This window comes from Dendrobium catenatum, unplaced genomic scaffold, assembly GCF_001605985.2.
Source record: "Dendrobium catenatum unplaced genomic scaffold, ASM160598v2 original_scaffold_101648, whole genome shotgun sequence".
NCBI classification, from domain to species: domain Eukaryota; kingdom Viridiplantae; phylum Streptophyta; class Magnoliopsida; order Asparagales; family Orchidaceae; genus Dendrobium; species Dendrobium catenatum.
Window position 1 is genome coordinate 426,485 of NW_021420086.1, and position 11,485 is coordinate 437,969.

The 11,485-nt window shown below is 36.4% G+C and overlaps 1 protein-coding gene across 2 annotated transcripts; it reads right to left on the minus strand.

Annotated features, from left to right (window-relative positions):
* Positions 1-5,651: 5,651 nt before the first annotated feature.
* Positions 5,652-11,161, minus strand: LOC110116233 (F-box/kelch-repeat protein At5g60570-like). 2 transcript variants are annotated; one of them, XM_020849748.2, is made up of 3 exons: positions 10,857-11,161; positions 10,510-10,688; positions 5,652-7,340 (listed from the first exon to the last, which is right to left on the minus strand). In XM_020849748.2, exons 2-3 carry the CDS (start codon positions 10,545-10,547, stop codon positions 5,957-5,959), a joined length of 1,422 nt encoding a protein of 473 aa, XP_020705407.1. In that variant the 5' UTR covers positions 10,548-10,688; positions 10,857-11,161; the 3' UTR covers positions 5,652-5,956. The 2 variants fall into 2 exon arrangements, with proteins under 2 accessions (XP_020705407.1, XP_020705398.1); XM_020849739.2 differs by having other exon boundaries at positions 5,652-7,343.
* Between the last annotated feature and the right edge of the window lie 324 nt (positions 11,162-11,485).

An 11,485-nucleotide genomic window follows, 5' to 3' on the forward strand; every position in this document is an offset into this window, starting at 1 on the left:
TGACACGCGGCAGCGATACGGGTTAGTAGAAGCGGGCAGACTTTTTTCCCCAGTTTATTATGGGTCCAATCTCGGCGTTTCGTGGAGTTCAACCCGAACCCAACCCGATTATTACAAACGGTCGAAAGTTCCTAACTTGAACCGACCCCAGTTCGGCGTCTTAGCGTGAACCCAACTGAAACATTGTCATGTCAGATTCGCGGTATTCTCTTCCTCTGTCTGCCTGCATCCCATCGAGTCGCATTACAGCATCAATCGGTAGTCCACCGTCTGCGTCGCATCGAGCCATCGAGTCGCTGTCGTTGATGCACCGCTGCCGCTACCTTACGGGTCCGACGCTAATGGGATTTGGCTAAATAAGCGCACGAACTGCTACCACTGCCTCACGGGTTGGGTCGGGTTGACTCGAACCCGAAGATTGTCGGGTTTGAGTCCAAAAAATCGACTCGTTTGCAAAAATGGGTCGGGTTCGGTTTGACTCAAATAGTGCCGAGTCAGTTCCGGGTTCAACTCAAACCCAACCTGTGATCCAAAATTGACACCCCTAATCGAAAAGGAACGCAAAGGATGACATCAGGTATATGAGTACAGGTTCAGCTGAAGTGTGGGCAAACGTTTGTGATTGACCGTCTTCCTTCATCACCTATATAAGAAGAACAAATCCAAGAATAAAAGATGCACCATCCATTACCATATTTTGCGTGCGAAAGAGAAAGAGGAGGCGGGGAGCAGTTTACCAAGCAACTCGAGGTAAAGCAGAGGCATAGTAGAGATTGAGAAGACAATTGTATTTCTCATAAGGAAGTTTACAATGTTGATGTTCTACAATGCTATATTTTTATACTGAGATTCGATTAAAATATGAAGTCATGATTGTGCTACAAGAATTCAACTCTGTTGATGATACAAGTTGTTATAAAGGTGTGGCATATATTTAACCTGGATTGAAATTGGCGAGTTCTGATGATACAGACTCAATTATAAGACCAAATTGAATACTTGAGTAAGAGTATTAAGAATGTTGAAATTGAAATATGTTCGATCTTTATTGCCAAAAGTGATTTAGGGAACCCCATATCAAAGTCTGCATTATGTAGGGTATATTGCATGTCAAGGGGGACACTTATTCTATTAAAAATGAGAGAATTGGCTTCTAAAAAAATTTCCTATAAAAAGAATAATATTAATCAAAACTTTTTCGCCTTAGATAGTTCGGTTACATAAAACATTGGTCTTCCCATGACCCTCTTAGGAGATAGATGTATTAGATCCAGCCATGTTAGAAAAGTTGAGGTAGACCTAAAAAAGTTGGTTAGAAAGTATTAAAAAGGACAATCTTTATTAGATTTAAATAAGAGTTTGAATCTTAAAAAGACAATGAAAAAAAATAACATATAACCAATCCCACATAGTAAGATAAGGGCTTGTTATTGTTTTTGTATCCCACCAAAGGAACAAGCAAAATAATATTCTCATAGATTTTTGAATAAAGATTTAGCTTGAAAAACCTCAAAGATCTATGATTGAACGAAACAAATCATATCAAGAAGAGCTATCTGTTGAAGAAAAAATCATGATTAGGTTTTATTTAATATTTATATTGTTCCTCCCAGAATCCCTCACTTGCAACCTTGCTCTCTCAGCGAGCCCACAATCCTATCTCACAAACATCCTTCCCGACCACAGTTCTTCATCACAACCATACCTTCATCGTTGTACTCCCTTATGGCTGTCAACACTTTGTGATAGCCTCTCGCAAAATCCTCTAATTCATGTCACTCAATCATCAACCATTGTGTCAACATTCTTGTCATCCTCACCACCACCCCCATCATTCCATTTACACTGTGAGAGACAAGTGTGTTTCCTGAAATGGGCCAATATCTAAGGGTGGGTTTGCAGTCTTGGTTGGAGTAGGAATATAGAGTAAAGTTGCTAACAATGATGGCTAAGCCATAAGATGTGGTGTTTTAAGATAGTTGTGTGTTTGAAGTAATCATTAGAGCAATTAAAGCTGTCAAAATCGGGGTCACAGGTCGGGCTTGCGTCAAACCCGATACTAGGTGACCTGACCCGTTTTTACAAACGGGTCAAATATTTCAACCCAGACACAACATGCGGACACGACAACAACAACGACAACGACAGCGGCTCAAAAATGCCTTCAATGGCACAACAACAATGGCAGAGGCACGCCAGCGGCAACGGCAACGCGATAGTGAGCAGCAGACGCGACGGGCACTTAGGCAGCAGATGCGGGCAGACGCAGGGGCAAACATGACGGGAAGATATGCGAGCAAACGCGGTGAGCTGGTCATTTCCGAATTTCTAGGTCAACCCGAACCCGACCCAATTTTTTAAACTGTCAATTTGTTGAACCCGAACACGACCCGTTTCACAAACGGGTTGACCCTAACCCGGAATTTTTGAGTCGGGTTCAAATTGAATTTTCCGATCATGTCAAATATTGACACACCTAAAGAGCAATTGAAAATGGCAGTTAAAATTTTGAAGCATGTATTAGATCATCTGATTAATCGCAAAGGAAATACCGTGTAATGACTCCCGCTGCAATAATTGGACTGCCTATAAATGATCTGATTGGATTTGCAAAGAATTGTTGATTCATAAAATGTCTCCTCAAATTTTGTAAATTTGTAAGAGGCATTTTTATGTCTATTTTAGTTTCCCAAGAATCAATGATTTGAATTAGAAAAAAAAAAAATTCAAGTAGAAATTCCTCCTTGGGGAGCTGCAGTGCTCTAAATTCAGCACTGCCCTTTCTGTTAGTAATGTCATTACACTAGGACTAAGCACCACATCACTGAAGTCTCTGATTGATGCATGAAATTTCTTCTTAGGAGCACTATGGCGCTGGGAAAGGTGGCACTATGACACTAGGTCTATAAATATCAAAAACCACTTGAAAAAAATTCATTTTCCTCATTTGAGGTAGCCAACTAGATAGAGTGGGGGAAAATTCTAGAAAGACAAAGTTGGATTTGGATGTCATGGGGCCGATTTCATCCGATGGGCCAGTTAGAAAAGTTGTTCGGCTCGAGATAGATTATCGTTACCCTAATTCAGTCTTCAATTTGGATCCTTCATGTGAGTCTTTTGATAATATATTTGATTAAATTTTATGCGAACTCAAATTTATGAAGATCGAAAAACTTTTCATTATGTAGTTCTTGATAAGATGTAGAATAGAATGTTCTGGTTATATTAACAGCAATACTCATATTGTCATCAAATATTTTTATATCTATGAAATTTTAAGTGTTCTAATGAGTATGTTGACTCGGATAGAAATTGCTACAAAATAATAGAATGTTATAAATTATTTTGTTTGATCTTCAAAACATAAGTGTAATGAATATTTTTTAAGTGTTTTAGTGCAATGAATGTTTTGTTTGATCTTCAAAACATGATATTTGTCGTATGATGCTAATTAAGTTTGGGAAATTTTTGGATATGTGCAAATCCAGTTGTTTTATACTTAATGTGCTTAAAATTTTTCCAGTGAGTGGTGAAATCTATTTTGGTGGCCCTAAACCTAGGATGAAGAACGAAAGGGTGAATCCCATCTTCTTGCCAACAAGAAAATTCAATCTTCTTGTTCCTTTATGAGACAGCTTGAAAGCATCATGAGGAATGTAAGTATAGGAATAACAAAGCGGCCGTAATGCAGAAGACATAGTAGAGATGGAGAAGACGAATTGTATCTCTCATACTGAAATTTACATACATGATATTCTACAATTCTATATTTTATATTGAGAGATGGTTAAAAAATATAATGATTATGCAGCAACAATCCAACAATGGTGATAGTATAAGTTGTTGTAAAGGTGTGGCAGAAGATTTAACTTGAATTAAAATTGGGGAGTTTTCATGATTCAGACTTAGTTATAAGACCAAATCAGAGACTTAAGCTGGATTGTAAAGAGTTTTGAAATTATGTTCAATCTTTATCATCAATATGATTGAGGGAACTCGATATCAAAGTCAGCGTCCTATAAGGGATATTGTTTATGTTCAGCAACTCCATTTTGTTTAGGGGTACAAGATTAGTTGAACTAATATGTTATTATCATGAGCAAGTACGTGATCAAGAATAGTGTTATTGATGTTTCATTTTGTTCACCGCAACCATCGATATGATCTCATTTGATGTGAGTAATGAATTAATTTTCGACCATGAGTTGATTGTAATTTTTTTATATTGTTTTTTTTTTTTAATTATTTTGTTAGCATGGGCTAAGTCAAACAAAAATGAAAGTAATCATTTATAAAGGAAGCATATAATATTTACATGCTTGAATGAGATTAATGGGGATGGAACTCATACATCTCAGAGTGAATTAATTCTAATGGTTGAGAAGTATAAGAGCTAGTAGCAAATGAAAATTTGCGACTTTACAAAATTTACATTTATTGCAAAAAGTAGAAGTAGAAGGTAAGCGAAGAGGATCGTATTATTTGAAGAGAATTGAAAGTATTAAGGCTTGAGGATGACCATGACGATGATGCCAGAGATAGTCGGTTATAGAGTTTGCCTGCAGTATGGATGGATTGTTCATAAGGAGATAAATCAAGTAGAAACCTTTATGATGGAACATTATTTGATTGGCCATCTAATCATGAATACAAAACCAATCGCACGAAAGATTTAGAGAAACTATTGTCAATTTTGCTAGTTTAGGAACCGTTAATAGGTTAAGCGATAGTTTTGGAACGTAAAAATTATGTGAAAAGAGCTTAACATGGCGTATAGGAATAATGGAGAAGCAATAAAGCAAGGACATAAAAGAGATGTACATGATGAATTGTATTTCTCACAATCAAGTTACTTACCTGATGTTCTATGGCGCCATACTTTTACCTGTGCAAAATAATGATTGTGTTACATGTATCCAACGATGGTTATGATGGAGCTATTATAAAGGTGCGGGAGGCAAATATTTATTTGTAGAGAGTACAAACTGCTACATGAGAGCTGCGGTCATTAAGCACAAAGCAATGAATCCTATCTTCTTGCTAACCCTAAACCTAGGGTGAAGAAAGAAAGCATGAATCCTATCTTCCCAATGCGTAATTTAATCTTCTTGTTCATCTAATCCTTCTGACATGACAGATTACAGCTTCAAGGTCAGAAACATTACAGCATTTCAATTTTTGATTGCTATCATTCGCAGAGATAGCACATAACAAAAGGTGTTTAAGTCTTTATAAGATGGATTCACAAGTTTTTAGCTGGAAGTATGAACACCAAAGTTTTTTGAAGTCCCCAAATTCTACCTGTAGATTAGAAGTGAACCTCTACAGTGGATAAGGAAGCGCATTAGCAAAGATGCAATAAAAAAACAATCATATTTGCATAAAAAAAAAACTTCTGGAAGATTTACAAAGGCCTGGTTCTAGGTAGCCTAGTGGTTATGAAGGCTTCTGAGCAAAATTCTCCTTAGTCTACATCTCTGCCTATTGAACAAGAGTTTAAGCAAAATTTTCTACAAAAAAATATATATATATTTAATAAGAATAAGTGTGGATTATGTAAATGAGGTGCATATGGAGTAAAACAACTAATAGAACAATACAAGTTGAAGAAAAAAGATGACGAACTAAGTTAGTGCTGAACTTCATTCACATGTTATAACATTCTATAGGTCCATGTAAATGGAAGTTCTAAATTAGAGTTAAGGGACAAAATGAGAAAGAGGAAGCATTAAAATACTAAAATGAGAAGGGAGACAAAAAAAAATCTCCGTGAAAAATCTAAATGTTTTTGAACAAAAAGAGCAAATGTAATGCAAATGATACCTACACATTTATAGTACAGGTGCACAGAAAAGAAAAGAAAAGAACCGAGAAATGCTGCTACACCAATTAAATGAGACAACTACCTTACCCACTTAAGTTCTCAGATTACTGTGCCCAAAAAGTAAAACTTCCTTTAGCATCCCATTATTGCACAATTGTAAACAAAAGAACCAGCTCGCTCTCTCACAGAAAGTACATCCCATTCTGCACCATTATTTCTGTCCTCCGGACACCAAGAATGCAGTACAATAACTTCACCTTGAGGCCCCCTATGTCCGCCTATCACCAATAGCCTTTCACCACATGACTTGAATGCAAGACCCCAACCATTATGTGAATCAGCTCTAACAGGTAAAGGCTTCACAACATTCCATGTATTATTTACTTTATCATATTTCTTAACTTCATTTGTAGATTGATCAGCAGCATAAAGCTGATTATTTACAACAGCAACTAGAGGTGGAGACTGGTGAGTCGCCCTGTTATCACCAGGATACATATTTGGAATCCTTCTCCAAGTCCTTGTCTGAATATTAAACTCCTCACCACATGTTAAGGAATCAGTATGGCTTGACATACCCCCTATAACATAAAATTTTCCATCCATGAAGAACCCAGAACACATTTTCCTAGGCAAGTTCATATCAGGTAAGGTTTCCCATCTACCTAGCTCTGAATCGTACAGCTCTGCAAATTTTAAAATTTGGCCATTCTTATCACTTCCACCAGCAACAATGGCAATTTTTCCAGAGCTGCCGGATCCAAACAGACAGCGTGGTAGATTCATGAGTGGGCACCGACACCAACCCCGCATTACTAAGCAAAACATCCAAATGGCAAAACCTGTCAATTCCCTCCCAAATACCAGAAGTTTAGTTCCCACAGCAAGAGACTCCTTATCTGCATAAGAGAAGCAGTCATCACAAGGCATTATTGGTAGCCTCATCCACCTCAGTCGAATGGGATCAAACGCCTCCCATGGCATTAAACTACAAGCTAAGTATACCCAATGCTCAATGATGCCAAGCTCTCTTCTCAACTTGTATAGATACCCACTACCAATTAATAAATTAAAGCTTTTATTTAGACAAGCAAGTGAAGAGTAGTCAGATCTAGAAGTCAAAGCCAAACATTCAAGAGCAACATCATCAGGAACGCCAGGAATAAGACAGTCATTAGTTCTTTGCCTACTGTAACCAATTCCAGGCTGTGTTCTAACTGTTATTTTTTTCTTTAGTAGTATTGTGCAGTCCTGATCAGAAATACTCAAGTAAATTCCAAATAGGTATATCTTCATCTCTATCAAAAGGCTCCAATTGTTGGCCAAAATCATGTACGCCAGTAAATGCTGCTTAAAAGAACTTGGTTCCTGCTCTAGGGAATTAAAAGACTGTTGAGGAAAAAATCTTTGAATAACAAACATTTTTTCAGGTTTAGTCGTTATCAAAGCCTTTTCTCCCGGTGGATTTTCAAAGGAATGCTTCAGAAGCAATAGAAGCTCTGCTAGCTTCGCTGACCTGCTATAGAAACAATATGAAACATTTACTAGTGCAGCAATAAAACTACACTGCATGCATCTGTTCACAGGTGCCAAGTAAAAACTTTGGTCAGCATATATGATTTATACATTTACTTGAGAAGAAAGCGGCACGCTGATTAAAACCCATAGCTTGTCATCACATTGACAAGAAAAAAAAGAGAGTTACCAGTTCATCATCATCATCACCATCAGTAGCCTATACGGGGAACGTTTCATTAATTTTTGGCATAAGTTTCAGGATTGATTGCCAATTTAACATCAACCTTAACTTCTATCATTAATCTAACTCAAAAATGGATCAGTTCTAAAACAAAATTAGGGGACAGCATTAATCCAGTAAAACCTAAAAACTAAGCCAAATCAATACAAAATTGATAGTTCAATTTAGTTATACATCTGTTGTTTCTGTTTTCTCTATGGATTTTTTATGGTTTCCATTTTGATTTGATTATGATTTTTATTTCACTAACATAACTGATTGATAAATTGAATCATCGAGTTTCGATTCTGTATATGACCAAAATCCAGAGAAATGTTTAGATTCTAGATTCTACAATCCAGTTCAGTTCAGTCCACAACCCAGAACACAACCATGGTTCAGAACTATGAAATTTAAGTTTAACAGAAACCAGATTAGACTGACCTGATAAATTTTAGTATGTTCAGTATCAGTTTTAAAACCAAGTTCGGTGAGTTCTATTTGATAATTGGCAAAAATGAAATTTGGTTTGGCTGATCAGGTAAATAAGCCTGCCACATAACCTTAAATCAAAAGATGCTTAAAAAAGGTAGGATGTGGCTAGTTCTCAATTTTAGAATGCAATTCGCCATTATTTTGTTTGAGAATTAACAAACCAAACCGTGTTGTATGTGTTGTTAGACCATTCGCTTGAACCAAATATCAAAATTCAAATCCTCAAGTCAACTACTCAAAGCATGCACCAACAATGGAAACAGGACTAAACCCAAAAAATTATAGCAATAAATGACAACCCATAGACTACTGAATAACCAACCTGCTAGATATCTTTGGAGAAAAACAATTTTAAGAGTGCTATGCACTCTCAATAAAAAATAATGGCACTATTAACGACAGAGCTATCATTATGTTAAAAGTCAAGCAAGTTGCATCAGTATCGTTTTAGTCAATCCATTGAACCAAACAACTAAAAGCATATGCTTTGAGTGTTTAGTTAGAAATAACTCAAATACAAAGCATATTTGTAGATGAATTGAAATCCCAAGAATGCATATTTTTAATGAATATGAAATTCACCAAGTAAATTCTAGGTGCAAAAAAAATTCATAGTACATGACCTCACCTTCCCCAACCATAGCAGCCACCCAATACCGCTCATCACCCGCTACCACTGTCTATTGATGTCCGTATTTAAGTGCATTTAAAATGTATCATAACAAATACAGAAAAATATATATTTTTTAATGCATTTGATTCGCATCCAACAAAACAACTCATCCATTTGTAAAATGCATGCATTCTAATTACTCTGCATTTTTAAAACACATCCGTTTTAAAAACATCCAACGAAATAGCCCTAAGAAAAAACAAAATAAATAAATAAAAGAATTTGACAATTGGAGGATTGTATGCAAGAACATCAAATAACATGTGTAGAAGTGGCAAATTAGTCAATTAAATCCTCTATCAAATTATCAAATCAATAAGAAAGGCATGACCGAGCAAGGACAAAGCCTTGATTAATTTCTTCCAAAGAAAATGGGGACTCTATGCCATCGCTCATTCCTCCTCTGCGCACTACTCTCAAGGATGATCTCTGAATAATAACATATGGCTTAGAAGCACAGGTACACATCCGTGTATAATACTTTTTCTCTTTTTAGAAGACCTAACACAATTGTGTAAAGGAATAAAACAGAAGAAATTGCTAAGAAGAAAATATATTTGGGTGTGTACAGCCTTAAAAAAAAAACGTATTGTACAAAACTTCGTTGCCTGAATCACTTTAAATATGTCAAATACCAAGTTTAAGTGAATTCTAAAATAATCAAAAAAATTTAGTTATATGGGATTTGATTCTACCATAGGATCTAAAGTTAATAAAAATATGTTTGGTTGAATTTTAAGATAAATCTTGCATTAAAAAGCCGCTTAAATTTTAAAATTGTCACAATAAAATTAGAGACTAAAGGGTTGTCTACTTGCAAGATTTAACAAAACTTTAGCAAGAATTCATGCAACATCTTGCAAAAAATTTGTTGAGCTAAATAAATATGTTTTAATTTTTCTTCTATTTTCAGCTAAATCCCAGATAAATAAATCTTGGGAGAAGTCCAATTTAAGGAAAGTACGGAGATGCTGAAAAATATAAAAACCTCTAATAAGAAGTTTGGAGCAATGAGAGGATGAAGGAGGGATAAGCACCCATGAGCAGCACTGCCTTGCACCATCTAATTAACTTTGGAAGGTTGCAAGGTATCTGCTCTAGAACTCATGATCGCCAAAATCCAAAAGGTTTATACACTGCCTACCTGGTTAATGTCGAGTAAATTCTTAAGACCAATCTTGTCTAGTATGGAAAAATAATAAATTCTTACGAATGTATCATTCTCATATTTCCTAGTCATTTGTTATTTTATTTCTGTAATTTGGACGACTTTCTAGGACAATTTGCCTTTTTCATTTCCTTTGACCTATCAATAAAGTTACGGGTATTCGCTTGAGTTATAAACATATAATTATATGTTTAGATGGTTTTTATATGACTTACATGATTTTGATGCTTTAGATTTCTAGATTTACATATATTTTTCAGGATTTAACACCACCGGGATTTACTAAATCTGAATTTACAGGATATAAAATCCTCCGAGATAAATCCTACTCGTAGCCAAACAGCCCCTAAACCATTTATATTGAAAGAATTACCAAAAATGAAAAAATGTTGAAGGCAGATAACATGATTTTACTTGACAAACAAAGCAAAAGAAGCATTGAAATCAAAACTAACAGAAAAGGTTACACCAACTAATTTAATGGGGGAAAAATCAATTAAACTACAGGTTTCAATGGCCACAGCTATTAGATGAAGACTTCTATCAACCTGAATTTTATTCATACCCCATGATAGCAGTTAGAAATGAACCAGATCGACCAAGAATCTCACCTCATCTCCCGCGTTTCATGCATCTCTCGATCCAACATTCCCGGGAATGCCTGACGGATCTAAGCCAACACTACTCCAGATCAAAGTAAGTTACTCGGAATCGAAAGAAGGAATGTTCTAAAAGTTCCCATTGCAACAAACGCCCCGCCATATTCCCGATTCCACCTTCTCACTTTTACCTACAGAAAACCGGCCGAAGTAAAACAAATCAGGAAAACAAGGAAACAAGTGCAAGATGGTTTCATTCTCGCAGATCTAGGTTTTAATAAAGAAGCTTTGAACCTTAACAAACCAATTAATGATAGAAACCAAAATGGAACTGCTATTTTCATAAGCACATAACTCACCGCCTTCAACAAAGGCCATAAGTAGCTAAGCTCGCTTCAATCGACCACCGACTATCCACAACTTCACCGGATCGTCAGGATCTTGTCAAAGAAACCTCCGTAAACACGGCTGAAATCGCCAGAAGAACACCGGAGTAAAGTCGGAAACCATCAAACTGCGGCGTTATGGTCAATAGCCATTGAAAAAAGAAAAATTTTAATTAAAAAAAATGGCGCTCTCCAATGCACAAACTACCAATCCCCTCTCGCTCCCAGCTGGGCGTTCACTACCCTCATTTTATAGCGGACCCCTTTACCGGCCAAACCCTCACCTCGGGGCAAAATCTAAATATGAAAATGGTTATAACTTGCAGAACAGTATCTTCGTCCAACTTGCACAAAAACGTTTTCTAACTAACAGTAAAATCAACCGTCAGATAGTTTCTCAGGTCATCAATTATCGTGCATGCCGATGTATTTTAGGGAGAGTGAGGCACTGCTCCGCACGTTCGGAGAAAAAGCCTTAATTACCATATTTTATTGTTTAAAATAGACCGATTTGGACTCATCACTGGACCACCGGCCTAATTTGCCAGTTTGCCAGCTGTTACTGATGGAGCCCACATTCCTGTGGATAATATCGTCTTTCG

Excerpts from the sequence above, each read along its gene's own strand:
- LOC110116233 (XM_020849739.2), bottom strand. The coding sequence starts at position 10,547 with ATGTTGGATCGAGAGATGCATGAAACGCGGGAGATGAG. Across the intron at positions 7,344-10,509 it reads CATGAAACGCGGGAGATGAG|CAGGTCAGCGAAGCTAGCAG; the intron begins GTGAGATTCTTG and ends TTGTTTCTATAG.